The sequence below is a fragment of the Chlamydotis macqueenii genome, chromosome 1, assembly GCF_036417535.1.
Source record: "Chlamydotis macqueenii isolate bChlMac1 chromosome 1, bChlMac1.mat, whole genome shotgun sequence".
In the NCBI taxonomy this organism is placed as follows: Eukaryota; Metazoa; Chordata; class Aves; order Otidiformes; family Otididae; genus Chlamydotis; species Chlamydotis macqueenii.
The window spans coordinates 143207231-143223689 of NC_141556.1; the positions used below are offsets into that span (position 1 = coordinate 143207231).

General features: G+C 36.9%; 1 protein-coding gene across 2 annotated transcripts in view; it reads left to right on the forward strand.

The window, feature by feature from the left end:
- PPP2R3B (protein phosphatase 2 regulatory subunit B''beta) overlaps positions 1-16459 on the forward strand; it is a 49618-nt gene that overhangs the window by 20192 nt on the left and 12967 nt on the right. For both annotated transcript variants that reach the window (XM_010117816.2, XM_010117817.2), the window contains exons 2-6: positions 7819-8004; positions 9574-9677; positions 10226-10328; positions 11063-11137; positions 16007-16093. In XM_010117816.2, coding sequence (XP_010116118.1) covers positions 7819-8004; positions 9574-9677; positions 10226-10328; positions 11063-11137; positions 16007-16093 — 555 coding nt within the window. The remainder of the gene's footprint in view (positions 1-7818; positions 8005-9573; positions 9678-10225; positions 10329-11062; positions 11138-16006; positions 16094-16459) is intronic.

Here is a 16459-nt window from a genome sequence, read left to right on the forward strand (position 1 = left end):
CTTGTTTATTGCATGCTACTTTTGAATGTGTGCATGTAATACCACTTGTCTGTGGTGACTGATTACACCTGCTTTTAGTTGAACATGTTTTTAATTTGAATGCACAAGATGATGCAATTTTTTAAAAATAATTCTTTAAGCTTTAGGAAGAGTTTCAAGACCATCCAGTGATGGCCCTTACCACAGCAATTTCAGTCAGACTGGGTGGAGTGCTTCTTTCCCTAGCTATCATGCAGTTAGGAGTAACTAGCTGAACTACTTCTTACTGTGTTGACTTGAGCCTTAAAACAAGGGGAGAAAATAGCTTCAGGTAGCAAACAACTAATACTTTTTTTTTTCACTTCCAGATCAGAGGTTACCATGCAAACAGTTTTTCAGTTACAAAATAGACCTGAATTCTAGATTGCTAATAAGCTGAATTTTCCAACATTGAATTGTAAAATGAATGTATTTTTCTTTGCCACTTGGTAGCCAGGGATACTCTAGAAAGATTGATATTCTGCTGTTGAAGATGTTTGCTTTCAACATGGACCACATCAGTGCTGAGTTACTGTGCTAACTGTACAGTAGAACTTGATACTGAGTGATTAAAAAAAACCTCAAAACCCACGCAAATCCACTAACTCTTTTGAGCTTTCTATTTCTAGTTTGTCCACCAGTTGCCGAACCAGGAAGGGTTTTATCTGACTCAAGTTGTTAGTGGACAGAAGAGGGAACAGATCAGTTAGATTCACCATTTGTTTTATCTCAACTTACAGTAACAGTGTCTGCACTGTGAACTTCTGTGAGGTTGACATATAGTTAAACCAAGTATACCAAAGGTTTCCATCCTTAGAACTGTTTTTATATGCTTACAGCAAATAAGAAATTGGATATATTTTTAAGCCATGGAACTCTAATTCTAACTCTGTCGTTTTCCTCCTTTCTTTTGCAAGTTGTAGTGCAAGTTTAGGGTCATTCTTAGACTTAATTTTTACGGTTGTAACATGAAAAAGCATCCTGGCCTCCTGACTGGTCTAAACCTCACTGAATCTCTTTTGATTTGTTTATGGAATTGCTGCTTGCTGGAACATTCCAGTCCCAGAAATTCAAGGCACTTTCATTCTACTAGAATTAAAAAATTAAAACAGAGATGAGCACACAACTTGGCATGCAAGCAGGAGACTCCAAACAAGTTTATCTGGTCGGCATTTGAAGGTGAACAAGTAATTGCTAACTGGAACACAGACTGCATTGGAAGGGTTGCTGAACCCTGCTCCCTTCTGTTATTTCTGGAGAAGACGAGGCTCCAGGGAGACCTTATAGTGGTCTTCCAGTACCTCAAGGGGGCCTACGAGAAAGATGGGGAGAGGCTTTTCAGCAGGGCCTGTTGCAATAGGATGAGGGGTAATGGTTTTAAAATAGAGGGGGGTAGATTTAGATTGGATATCAGGAAAAAAATTTTTTACAATGAGGGTTGTAGAACACTGGAAGAGGTTGCCCAGAGAGGTGGTGGAAGCCCCATCCCTGGAAACATTCAAGGCCAGGTTGGATGAGGCTCTGAGCAATCTGATCCTAGTCAGGGATGTCCCTGCTCCTTGCAGGGGGTTGGACTAGATGGCCTTTGAAGGTCCCTTCCAACTCTAACCATTCTATGATTCTAATTCAGTGACCAGTATGTATAAAATCAGAAACAGTGTAGCTAATAGTATATGACTAGAATTTTATGGAAAAGTGTATTAATCTTTCCATTTCCTTCCCCTCATTGTAGCACAAATTTTAAGCGACTACAACCAAACTGGATCAGAGAGCTGATCTGAGTTAAGGCTAACAGCAAAAGTAAGCTAGTCTAGAACTGCATCAAGGTTAAAATTAATAGCTGTTTATCTCTTACTGTGGAAGGGAAAGAGCAGCATGTATGATAAAATTAGTCTCTATAGCACATCCAAAACCAGCTGCCAGACAGTGATGAAGGACAGCAAATTGAAGTCCAGGATAGGAAGAAGCAACTGGGACTAAAATATTTGTTGACAGAGGAAAGACTTTTGCATGTATACCCTGATGCCTGTTTTTAGCTTAGGTTCATTCTCTGTAGGGGTGTCTCTGAGCTTGATCATTCACGTATGTCTTTGACTAAGTTAGGTAAGATGAACCATGATCTTAGCATGGTTTTAAGCCTAATGTAAGTTTATTTCAAACAATACTGACAGAGTATTCCTCTAATGCTCCTTATGGTAGCATCAGAAACATGTTGCTTCTAAGTGGAGTCAACAGTGTGAGATTGGATGAGGACAAATCCTTTTTATAACTTTGTGTTTTAGCTGCCTTGGTGACCTGAGGCAATTCACCCTGCTGCTGCACTATCACTAGTGCTGACACAGGTCAGTAAACTCTATTTGAGGGAATAGGGGAAGATGCAGGTGTATGGTAGTGTAGCTGGCCTTATGCTGTGCTGTGGAACTTCATCATTAAGATTTCAGATTAACTTACTGTTTTCAAGCTGTTTTTCAGGGCAATAGCTAGATTTTTGGAGAAATCTAGCTTGGAAAAAAAAACTACCAAATTTTGAAAGCTTTAAGTTTCAAAGGGTCCTCTTTCACAGAGGACAAAATACTGTTAAGCTTATCAAGCTGAATGGGAAGTGGTACAGTCAGTGAACTTTTCCAGTAATAAATCTATCTTTTTAGTTTGGCTATAAAGAAGCTAACGAAGAGCAACAGAGAACAAGGAAAAAACATTGCTTCTCTAACTTAGATAATTGGAAATCTGAATGTCTACCACAAGGTCAAGAGCGCTGGTGTTACAGAAGAGATGTTTCTCTGGGCTTGTCCTGGGGAAAGTTCTGGTTTACTCCACCTATGCTGAAGCAGACTTTTGAAGACGCTTTAACAGGCAAAAATATTTGAGGTGTTAAAACAGGTTTTTCTAAATTAATGTCTTTTCCTTCCAAATGAGAGTGAACACTTTTCTAGACAAAAGTAGCATAACTTTTACCTGATGTTTTCAAGATTTAAATTCCATGAAACTACTGATCATGCTTACCTAGAGGGAAATGTTGAGTTTCACTGTGCAACCAACTAGATAGTAAGTTAAAAGAAGAAATATTCCTGTGTCTTTGTTGGTCAGACTGGGACTGAGGGCTATAAAAACAGAGATGGGAAGGCTGGTCAGGCATTCCTTTTGAGCCTGCTTACTGATAACATTTTCTTACATCTACAGTTACCATTTCACTTTGGTAGACTGTAGGACACCTTGTATTCTGTAAGAACTTAGTGAATTTAATAAAGGAGAGACATTTCACAAAAAAGAAGTGTAGATAAGCTTAAAATTTTCAAGTTCATTTGCTAAACAGGATTTGGATCTCATCATGACCATCCTGTTGCCCTTTGAGTCTCTATGTTGACTTACATTTTCTATTGTGTATCAGCAAACTTCATGTAATATCTGCTTTTGTTGGATAGTTCATAAGCATTGTACATGGGTGGGTGTAGGTATGTTAGATTTAAAAAAAAAAAATTCATCTGCAGAAAGTCCTTTTAGCTTATTATGCACTTGGTTTTATCCAGGTAACATTAGCATAAAGTATGATACAGAAGAATAGAAGACCCAGTCTATTGAAGAACTAGATTAATTTATGCATTGCACATTTGAAAAGTATTTCAACTTTCTTTTTTTTTAGTTCCCTAGTAAATAATACTAAGGATTTGCACCAAACTTTTACCTATTTGATAGGTTAAAATGTCTTTTTAGTGTTTTCAGTATTTAATGCAATTTTTTGTTTGAGATTGTGGTGTGCCACTTCTTACACCCAACTTCACATTAAGTTTTTGCTAAGTGCGAGGTAGAATTTTATTGGAGTCCTGTTGTCTTGACCTTGTTGTACGTATTCCGTTGACTTTTTTCTAATATGGATGTCCTTATGGAAATTCATATCAAGGAATACAGCAGGAGCTGAATGCTAACTCTGTAAATATGTTTTAGATGGTGGTTTTCAGAGAAACAGGCTTAAAAAAATGTTGGTGTCTGTCAGATACTAGAAATCATCAGCATTTCCGAAGTTCTTTTTCTGTAGCTATGTCAACAAGCTTGTGTCTTAATCACTTAATCCACTTCCTCCTTTGTAAAAGTCAAGGCAGGTAAGTTTTGGAAAACTGAGGACAGTTTTTATGGCTGTATATGTCAAGAATGAAAACTGGTTATGTATTAAAGGCTTTCCTGAATTCTTTTATAGACAAATCTTATGCAAGTTTGTTTACATTATTATAAACAAGGGACTTTCAAGGAACTCTCACTTTCCATCTTTACATAAAACTTAAACAGCAGTGGCAACTTTACAATACAATTACAGATTCTAGACTTTACATGTACTCATTGCAAAGGTTAATGCGCCATTCAGTCCTGACACCTTAGCACACATCTGCTTGTATGAGTTATTTACAAGCTTATATAGCTGTTATTCTTAACTGCAAGTATATTTTTTGTGTTTTTCTTGGCAAGTTGCAGTGAAAATCTTCACTTACCAAACCTCTTGCTTTTGTCAGTTTAGCTTACTGGTACCAATATTAAAGGTTTTAACTTAAAACCATAAGAAGCTGTAGATCACTTTCTAAATGTTAAATTGACCACTGAAATTGAATAGTTGTATAAAAAGAATAACAGCAGGTGTTAGCAGACTTCTAGCACTTCTTGTTAATGAAGAAATTCCCCAGTAAAAGTTATAATTAATTCTAGAACAGCTTTATCTCCCACAATTAATGCATTTTGATTGCCTGAAATAACAGAACTGACTCTTTTCATCAGCTGTACAATATGTGCATCTACAGAAGTAACTAGCTGAATTTATAAAAGCAGTGGAGCTTTCGGAGCCTTTTTTAGTATCATGCATTCCTTCATTAGAGTGTATACAGCAGAGCAGCCAGCTGTACAAGGAGCATTTTGGTTGTTGGACGGGATCCAGACTGAGAGGAGAGAAGAATCCCTGGCCCTTCTTGGGAAGGTGGGGCGAGAGGAGATGCAATACGAACTTCATAGTGCATTAGTTGGAACTGATAGCTTTGGACAACCAGTTTCTTTCTTTGGTACAGGCTCTTATCCCTGTGTTGACTGACATTAACAATACAATTCGGTTGTCTAGTTGCAAGTTGCTAGTGGCATTTAAGAAGTATTAGTGCTCTCAGAACATCCGCGTGGCAGATGCAGAGCGAGAGCTGTGCTGTGAACTGGCTGCTGGATACCACGTGGAATACTCAAGGACACTTTGGGTTGTGTCCTAGATGATATTCCCACTAGATGCCTATATGTAGGCACCAAATAAATCCATCAGAAGTGATCATGAAGTCATCATAAACTTTCTAATGTAAATTAAGCATTTTTATAGCTTCTTCTTTCACCACCTTTGAGAAACCAGCACGTAGAAATGGGTAACACCTTTCAATATAGGGAGAGTCTAGCAGTGAGAGGTTTGTATTCTGTACTTGGTTTTAGAGTTGAATAAATACACTGTCTTACAGCCTAAATTTTATATATTTTTACACTAAGCATGCTGAATTCAAAGTCATGTTTAAACAACATTTTCATCTTGGAAAAATCAATTTTCTTCACCTATATGTCTGTCTTCGGTTCTGAATCTGTTGCTTAACTTCTTCCTCATAATCATAGTCTGGAACATGTTTAAAACAGACAAAAAGATGAAAAATAAATAACTAAAAAGCATTTATTGTGTGACTCTCTTAAAAAACACCCCAGGAAGTTACACATACTAGGATAGTTCTTCCTACAAATCCTGAACTGAGATTTCCACATGCATTTAAGAACAGCTTTTAGCTTGGAATAATGGAAATTATTTACTGTGTACTGTGAAGTATCTGAAGTAAATTAGTAGTTTCTGGGGAAAAAAAAAATACGAAGTTTCCAATGAAAAAATAGTTCTCTTGATAGTCTTTCTTCTTCTCCTGGGACCTTTTTTAATGTAGTCTTCCTCTGCCCCTACATTTCCTTTTAAACTTTTTTTTTTAATCTGAGGTTTTATATTTCCTTAACTGTGGGTTTTAAAAATAACTTCTCTGTGTGTACTAGGTCTTCTTGAAATACTAATTTACCTCATGTTACCTGAAATATTCAGAGGATGTTAGTAGTCCATAATTAAGACTTACCCTTTTCTCAGATGAGGCATACCTCATCGGGCTTCTCTGAAGAACTGGAACACCTGCTGGGAAAAGGGGAAATAAAATAAAGTAACCTTGCAGTTTGGAACAGATATAGCAGTTGGAGTCTGTTAAGTGAAAGATGGTTGGATTGCCAGTGCTCAAAAGCATACTAGCTATCTGGCTGTGTGGTACCAGTCCAAGGAACAGGTCTTTGGTCTGGTTTTGCACAGGGTAAGGGCTAGGGCTCTACTGGTGCTGGTGTGTAGAGCTGGGTTTCTAGAATGAAACAAGGTGTTAATCCAATTACATACATTATTTCTAGTGTTGGTGGTAATGTACTTGGAGAATAAAATGTTGCTATCTTCCCAAAAGTTTGGAAGTTTACAGTTGGAAGGGATTTTTGGTGCCTTGTGGCACACTTTTCTAAGCTGATGCCTCATTAGCTGAACCACTGAACTAATGATGAGGGATCAAAAGTTTTGATTTACAGGATTCTTATGAAATGACAGAAGTTTACTCTAGGTGTCACAGATTTTCAATGTAACTTTTTCCTCTATAAAATAAGACTTGTAACTCAGTTGAAGTAATTCTGCACTTGTGAACAGGAACGCTGGCTCAAATGCAGAGAAGGGGAAAGAAAAGTTAATTCAGGCTTTTTTTTTAGCATGTGCAGTATTCCCGTGAAGGCTCCTGGGTATCTTTACAGGCATTTTATCATAAAGGTGATAAGGAGTAAAAGGAGGGTTGGGGGTTTGGGTTTTTTTTTCTTCCCAGCTTTGGTTGGAAAGGAGAGATGGAATTCAGGATCTTGAAAATATTTAATACTAGTATGAGCCACCATATAGCATTAACCATTGTTTTTACATTTGTATAGTGACTTTGGGATTAAAGACTTCATGTTTAATTGCTAATTTTGAGTTGCCACATAACTCTGTTTTTCCTTTGCTTGTTATCTTTGTTTCTCTGCCTTATTGGACTTTCTTTTGGAAGCTAAGTACAAGGTAAATTCTTCTTTACTGAAACTAAATGCATATAAATAAATAATTTATCTTGTTACTAATCAACTTTTTTTTTCTTAGTAGTATGGTATATTACAAATTCTTGAGAAACAGCTTTCTAAGATCTCATGCTATGATTGTATATAGTTTAAGAAAAAAAATTTCTTCCATAGGAATCATTTACTACCTTTATAAATTCAAGCATTTTTTAGGATTTAGAAAAACACCAAATCGTCTTCACTGTAACTAAATTAAACAGGTTAGTGGTTTGTAACAAAGTTGTCATGCTTATTTCTAGTTTTACAGTTTCAAACTCTTGAAATATTTTAAAAGCAAATTCTTTCATGGCCTGCCTGTTAAGCCAGAGGGTGAAGTTTTTTCTTCTGAAACTGATAATATAACCTGAGTCCAAGAAACTGTCTAGTGTATTAATCTTGAAACTTGATATGTTGAAGACTGGAATTGTTTTTATTAAATTTTTAACATCCTAGAAATCTTTCGAAATGACAGGTTTTCAAAATACTCATGAATTTTTCCAATGTGCTCTTATTTTTAAGTAGCTTATTCAACCTATCATCAGAAATCTTTTTGCAGGTGTGCTGTAACATATAACACAAAGATTTAAGTAATCTGAGTATGACTGTTATACATGATTTCATTGAACCTGACTGTCAAATGTGTATTTATCTTTTTAGATTCAGACAAAGAAGGAAGAAACTTTGCCACCATCACTTAGTCAAAACATTCCAACTTTCTACTTTCCCCGAGGATGTCCTAAGGAAAAAGTGGATATAGATGCTGTGATTGCCAAAATTGAGAGAACTTTCTCTGAGTTTCCAAATGAGAGGGCAACATTAGAAGACATGGGAAAGGTTGCAAAGGTGAGAACTTGGTGGCTGTCTGCTTTTAGTACTGTACACCTGTAGAAAGGAAACATGAGTTCTGTGTGCTTTGTTTTCTTGCATAATGTGTTTTCATTTTCTACAAAGTAGTACCAGTAAGACATAATGTTTAACGTTGACAGCACAGTTACATATGGAAATCTTTACATTAACTGTACCTCAAATGGCCTTACATCTTGCTTACAAAAAGAAACAAACATTAAAATAAAACTTGAACTATTTTTTTTAGCTGCATAAACAACCAAGTACTGAACGGCGCATGGTATGTTCTGTATTGACAGCAGAGTGACAAAATACTGAGCTTAGAAAGCAGCACATATTTTTAACCTCTGTGTAACAGACAATAAGTTAGTTAAATTAAACTTAAATTTACATTTTGTTATATTGAATCAATGCTTGAAATATCACTGCAAGTCATGATCTTGGTAATAAGTCTCAGGTTCTTATCCCTGTTACTGTCACTTTGCATTTAAAGTCTAGGGTCTAGAAAATAGAAACCAAGTCTTTTCACAAGAGCAGGACTAGGAGTTCAGAAACCCCTTGTTTGCCTCACCAGAAGTGTTTGACTGCTAAGCTGAATTATAGGGTTCCTGCCTTCCACAGCTCCTTTCCACATAGAAATGGGGAGAGGTAGAAGATAACCTTCCCTTTCAGCAAGAAAGGTGAAGGGGGCCAGTCACCTATGATTCAGTGATGAAAGGCACCTTCCTGAAGCATAGGGCCTCTCATTCTGGGGACAGTATTCATGAAACTCACTTTTTCTTATTTTTTTTTAAAGTACTAGTTAAACTATTGCATGAGAAGTAACTGTCCTTTTGCTTCAGTGGCCTTATACATCTTGCAGTATTTAGTCTTATTTGAGATCCACATGAGATTCTCAGAAATACCAGCAAGTCTGACTACTCCAGGTCATAGCCAGTTTTAGGCAAGAGATAGGTACTTAGTTGTTATGACTGAGGAAACTTGGAGCAGACAGAGAAGCAGAACTGCAGGTATGTGTAGGAGCATTGAAGTTGTGAAGGTGTAACTGTTGGGTATTCTGAAGCAAGATATTGCTGCTCAGGACAGGCTGGTCTACTACTTAAAACTGGATAGAAGATATGCCTTGCCTATGCAAGGATGCAGACATGTCAAGCCATCCTCTGAGCCAGACAAATGCAAACTTGCTCCAGTTCAGAAGCTGTGTAACTGTGCTGTCTTGAGCTCAGCTTAAAGATATCCAGCCCTTTAGTGGAGCTTATTAGCATGGGCTCTGTTCAGCTGCTTGGAGCGTGGACAGAGCAGGCATGTGACTGTATTCATCTATTAGGAATGCTGCAAGATGCCCTCTGCTTTGCTTTCCACTTTTGTATTTCAGCCTAAAGCAGTTGCTTAAAAATCAGTTATTTCAGAAGGCACAGTTGGTTTCAGAAACAGTTCAAAAAAATCTATGCCTTTATGTTTTATTCTTAACATGTGTAAAATGTAGTTTTTGAAAGATTTATAAATGCGTGAGTAACCCTCAGATAAGCAGTTAATGAACTAACATGACATATACTTTAATTCTAGGCTTGTGAATGCCCACTTTACTGGAAAGGTCCTTTGTTTTATTGTGCTGGAGGTGAACGAACAGGATACGTGTCAGTTCATAAATTTGTTGCAATGTGGCGGAAGTAAGTCATTACTTTTTTAGAAGTACTGGACTTCTTAATAGAAATGTGATATTTTAAGCTCTGAATGTGATCCAATCTGTAAAGGGGAATAAAACACTTTGCCATAATTAACCATTGACAGCAAACTTGTATCTGGGAAAATGTAAGTAAATCATCACTTTAACATAAACAAATCTTTATTTACAGTGTTTATAGATTTTTAAAGTGTTTGCTAAATGACTGGCTGTTTATGGGAAGAGTGAAAACCATGACCCTAACTAGTAGATGCTGATTCTGGACAAAATACTTTTTCTTTATAGTTCTTCCAGTTCTAACTGAAAATGTCCTTTCATGTAAACAGTAACATGGTGTACTCACCTCCTTTAATGTAAATGTATGAGACAGTACTGCTATGATAAGTTCGCTTGGCATGTACTTCGACATTTGTAAGTAGCTTTTGAATTAAATATTGTGGTTGCAGTTTCATAGGCATTGTTCTAGGATGCCTGTACAAGGTAGCATGAGCAATTTTCTGTATAGAGTGTTAAATGGAAATATTTACATTTCAGAATACTTCAGACATGCTATGATGATGCTGCAAAGTTTGTTCATCTTCTAATGAACCCTGGATGCAACTACTTGGTGCAAGAAGACTTCATTCCTTTTTTACAAGTAAATAGCAACTGAAACTAGTTTTGGAAACACAACAAAATGATGAGCTGGCAAAGCTCTGATTTTTTTTTTTTTTTTTAGCTAAATGTATTTTTTCATGGTCTTCATTACAGTTTATTGATAATATTTAGTGTAACTCACTTTGTATGGTCCACTGAGATGCTAGTAAGTGACATTTTACAATTGATTTTATATAAGATGAGGTAGTCTTAAAGAGCTACAGTAAGATGCATGGATTTAAAATTGCTTGCAGGAAAAGCACACGTATCAGAAAATCCTTACGGTTTAGTAAAGCAGTTGAAGTTACTTAAATCAAGGAGGCCCTTTGGCAGGCAAAGGGAAAGCGGCATATGAATTCATGACCTAATACAGTTTCTCAAAGAGGGGAAACAATACCTTTACTAATGAATGTGTAAAATCTAAATTGGCTTTTACCAAATCATAGTCAGCTATAGAATTACAAGCTATAACAGTCAGCAGTGTTCAAAATCTTCATCCCATCTAAAATACAGGAAAGCTTTTGTTTATCTGGCTTCTTTAAAAGATAATTTTATTTTTAAAAAGTCAGCAGTGTTATTTACATGAAGCATGTTCTAAATGAAGTTATCATTAATGATTGTGGTAGTTAATTTGAACTGTTTTGATTAAAGAAGCAGATTTGCTGTTCTGTGCTAATTGTTTTATATAGTCACTAATGAATACTGTTTGGGATATTGTTCTTCCTTTTTTTGTAGGATGTGGTGAACAGTCATCCTGGCCTATCATTTTTAAAAGAAGCATCTGAATTTCATTCTCGGTACATTACCACAGTAAGTGATCTTTTATTTGAAAAAGATATTTTTTTGTCAACTAAATAGGAAAATAAAAATTAAGGTTAGTCAACATGTATAAGCATCTTTGTCCCTTGAGGAAAGTTGAGTATGCTGTCAGTCTTCATTTCTATATAACTAAAAATCTTGTGAAGAAAGACTAAATTTTTTAAGCATCATAGTTTTTCTTAATGTTTATAAGAAATTGCTGAACTAATACTAATTAGAAAAACACTGAGTTGTAACAGTGTAGGATAAATTAATGAAGTGTAAACAAAGAGCAGACTTACCTTAAACACTTGGTGGTGGCTATAGACTGTACTCATTGCAGTCTTGACCTTGCTTTGAGTTTAAATGGAATTTTGAATGAAAGGTCTATATTAACATGATTATGTTCAGTATTAAGTAAAATAATGGTAATATTGAAGCTGCTTGCCACTTTCCTCTCTGGGAATTTTTCTTTCTGAGCAGGTTTCACACATGAAAATTTCCATTTCTCTCCTACTAGGGTTATGTGACAAGTATTCTTTCTGTACAAACAGGAAAAATCAGTGACACTAAACTTTCTCAACTGTAGACTAGATAGCAAGTTCCACTGAAGTCTCAGAAGTTTAAAATTTTTCAAAATTACATTTGGTTCACTTTCTTTGTGCACGTGAAAAATGGCTTAACAAATATTCTCCAACAAAAAAACATGCAGAGTTGATCATCTTTTATCCCGCTTATAGTTTGACCCAGACTAAAACTGTGGAAGCTTTTTTGAAAGTGTTTGGTTTTAGTTCATCATATCCTTCTTATAGAGACTTGCTGGTCTATTGAGTATGTCCTGCCACATTAGGTTTTGCTTCTTGTTATAATGATTGTGTGAGCTCCCAAAACTTTGTCAGATGTGACTGAAGGAAATGTTCTGTCTGTGAGTAGTTTTCTTTCTTAATGGATTCTAGGTTGTATCAAAGCCTGCTCTGCTTAAAATTGTGAAAGCTTGCTGCCTGTCCTGAAGCACTGTAGAAGGGAAAAGGTCCTGCCATTTCCAGTTACTTTTCTTTGGAGGAACAGCTTATTTGAGTAGGCCTGAGTCTAGCAATACTGAATTAATTAGTGCTGGCAGTACTTCACTAACCAAATCTAGTGTAGTTTTCAACAGAAATCAGAAATTAATCAAAAATCTCAAAACTAAACTAGTATTGTTATGAATATAGCAAAAATATTTGGAATATTGTTCTGCAGATGAAGAAATGTCAGGAGGACTGTCCTTTCTTGTCATATTTTAGGATGGAGTAACTGTTGCCCAATATGGTTGTCTAAAATTCTGTCCTGCAAATCATTACTAATAATTATTTTCTCTTAAGATGAAATAAGACACTTCATACCTGTATTCAATTAGCTTTGCCTTGCTACGTGAAGCTTTATCTTTTTTCCATGATCTTTTCCATGATCTTTCTAGGAACAGAGGTGAGGCTTCACAGGTTGGTAGTTCCCAGGATCCTCTTTTTTTTTTTTACCCTTTTTAAAAAGGGGTCCAATGTTTGCCTTTTTCCAGTCAGCAGGGACTTCACCTGACTGCCATGATTCTTCAAATATTATGGAGAGTGGCTTGGCAAGTACATCAGCCAATTCCTTCAGGACTCTGGGATGCATCTTGTCAGGTCCCATAGAATTATGTATGTTCAGGTTCCTCGGGTGGTCACAAACTTGATTCTCCCTTTACAGTGGGAGGGACTTTGCTCCCTCAGTCCTTGCCTTGCAATCCATCCACTTGAGATGTGTGGGAAGAGGAGTTACCAGTGAAGATTGAGGCAAAGAAGTTGAGTACCTCAGCCTTCTCCTCTGTTGTTAGCAGTTCACCAGTCTTGCTCTTTGAGAGGGGTACACTTTCTTTGACCTTCCTTTTCTGGCTGACATACTTGTAGAAGCCCTTCTTATTATTCCTTGGTCCCTTGCCAAGCTCAGCTCCAGCTGTGCCTGCACAAACAGATAGCATCCTATACTTTTCCCAGGATACTTATCTCTGCTTCCATTGCTTATGCATTTCCTTCTTGCCCTTTAGTTTGATCAGCAGGTCTTGACTCAGCCATGCTGGTCTCTTGCCTTCCTTGCCTGATTTCTTACACCTGGGGATTGAGAGCTCTTGCACTCTGTGGAAAGTATTCTTAAAGATCTGTTTAAACAAGGGAGGGGAGACCTCATAGTGGCCTTCCAACACCTAAAGGGAGCCTACAGGAAAGACAGGAAAAAACTCTTCAGTAGGTTCTGTTGTAATAGGATGAGAGGTAATGGTTTTAAGGTAGAGCGAGATAGATTCAGACTTCATGTAAGGAAGAAATTTTTTACACTGAGGGTGGTAGAACACTGGAACAGGTTGCCCAGAGAGGTGGTGGATGCCCCATCCCTGGAAACATTCAAGGCCAGGTTGGATGAGGCTCTGAGCAACCTGATCTGGTTGGAGATGTCCCTGCTTCTTGCAGGGGGTGTTGGACTAGATGACCTTTAAAGGTCCCATCCGACCCAAACTGTTCTATGATTCTGTGATCTGCCAGCTCTGCTCCCTTGTCCCTGAGGGCAATTTTCCAGGGGGTATTGACTAACTACTGGAAGAGCTGGGAGTTTACTTTCCTAAAATTCAGGGTCCTGACTTTACTCTTTGCCTGTCCCATTTTCCTCAGGACTGCAGACTCCAGCAGTGCATGATCACTGCAGCCCATGCTGCCTGCAATCTTAACGTCACCAATTAGCTCACTTGCATTGGTGACCAACAGGTCCAGTATGGCATCCACTCTGGTAGGGCTGCTTGTCACCTGGCTTAAGAAATTATCCGCAGTGCATTCCAGGAGTTTCCTGGACTGCCTACAGCTCCCTGTGCCACTTTTCCAGTAGATGGTGGGGTGATTGATGTCTCCCAGCAGGACAAGAGCCTGTGAGCACAATGCCTCCTGTAGCTGGAGTAAGAAGGCTTTGTCAGTAGGCTCCCTGTGATTGAGCAGCCTGTAGTAAGCGCCAACCACAAGGTTCCCTTTCATTGCCTTGGTCTCTAATTCTCGCCCATAAACTTTCAGCCTGCTCATGGCTATTATTCAGAGACAACTCTTCACACTCAATCCATTACTTAAGGTAGAGGGCAACACCTCCACCCCTCCGTCCTCACCTGTCCCTTCTAAATAGCCTGTAGCCATTGATAGCCATGCTCCAGTCACAGGATTCATCCCACCAGGTTTCCATAATGGTAACTAGGTCATAGCTTTCTACAGCATAGCGGCTTCCAGCTCTTGCTGTTTGCCCATGTTGTGTGCATTGGTGTAGAGGCACTTCAGCTGGGGTTTGCTTATACTCTGCTTCAATTTACTTAGAAAACCATTTTTAAGTTTGTTCCTGTTGTCTTTAGCAACCATTCTTTTTTTTTTTTAACCAGTTAAATGTATAACAGATGAGATAATGACATGCAGATGGATTAAGTTGCAAAACTAAGGCAAAACCTTTTTAGAAGAAATTGCTTTGTAGTATAAGCCAAAAATGGGTTTTCCCTAAACTCACAATTAGAATTAAGCTGATTAAGTTTCAGAAGTAGGCTAGTCTATTGTCCTTTCTGGATTTATTGAATCGGCTCTCGTTCAAAGTAAAAGCTGTAGAGCTTGCTGCATGCTACAATTTAAACTGTACTTTAAAACTGTATGAATAAATTACTCTTCTATTTGTAATTTAGAAATGATTGGTTTGTTTAAACTATTGATTTACTGCAATTACAGTCTGAAGTGACAAAAACTTTAATAAGAAAGTCTTTGGAAGAGGTTTTATTTGGGGGAAAAGGATTCCTAAAGAGATGGTTCTTTTAGCTAGTAACTACAGTGTTGCAAATGAAACACTACACATGCTGTATTTGGTCTTACTAATTAGCAGGTATAATCAATCTCCAGTTAAGCAGTTACAGTTCATAAAATGTTTAGGGTTTTTGTCTGCTTTTGTTAGTGGTAAATGACTGTCTTGAAATGTATCTCTGACTTAAGTCAAACTAATTGAAGTGAATACTCAATTCAGTTAAGAAACAGAAAAAAAACCTTAAAGTCTTATGTTAGTAAACTGAAACTAAGCTAATTATGCTGAACGGATGAGTTCATGAAAATAATGTACATGTAAAACTGCTTTAAACAAAAGTGCTGGACACTCAGCTGGGTGGATTTGTTTCAGGTTTCAGTATCAGTCGTGGCACAAGAACTAGTTATCTTCATAGATATTTTTTCTTTCTTCAGTTAGAAAACATTTATGCATTTCTTCTAATACCATTAACAGATTTTTTTTTTCAAGTAACTTTAAACAGAATAAAATTAAATGGGGAGAAAAACAAATTCTCTCTGCACATACAGGAAATATTTCTAGCAAATGTTATTTGTTGTATTTGTAGACTTCAGAAGTAGCAACATCCCCATGTACTCTGATCCTTAAACAGTCCCAACTCTGTTTCTGTAACTTCATTTATGAAGTAAAATATTCTTATAGTAAATTTAAGTCTTTAAATCTGAAGCAATGGGATATAGTAGTAGACTTATTAGATGATATTCTGTAGATTTGGAAGACTGGGAGTCAATGAAATTGCCAAGGGACGTATTCTGGATAGCATACAAGTATTTGGCAACTTTACTGTGTGAGATATGAGTACAGCAGCATTGAAATAAGACTTATCAAGATGAGTTTAGCTATAGATTTAGAAATGATGTGGTAATATGACACAAAAGAGAAGCATCAACCTGCTAAGTAATGAGAAGAATAGAAATAGAGGAGAGTTCTGTAGTGCAGCTGAGCTAAGACTTGACTTTGACAATCGTCTGGGAAGTATTTTGTTAGCATACCTAATGCCTTTCTATTTTTTGTTTCTTGCAGGTTATACAGAGAATATTTTATACAGTAAATAGGTCCTGGTCTGGGAAAATAACTTGTAATGAGCTCAGGAAAAGCAACTTTTTGCAGGTACATAATATGTGAAATTTTGCAAGACAGATGTTTCTACAAGTTTAAAAACTGCATTAACTAAATGCTTAAGGGAGTAACATAAGTAGCACTTCTTCCTTTTCCAAAAATTAGTGAAGGCTCAATTGCATTAAACCTCATACACCAGAATGTTTAAATATCATATTTTATCTAGAGCTGTAGATGTCTTATCCCATTCTTCAATGGACACATTAGTTTTCTATCTTGTCTGTTCAGTCTTTGCTGTCATGCTGCATGGTGTGCACTGTCTCTGAAGATAAAAATTGTTCCACTGAAGTAGTGTTGGATACTAACTTGGTTATGAGAACTCGGATCATTCAACAAATGTCTTACAAATTCTTTAAT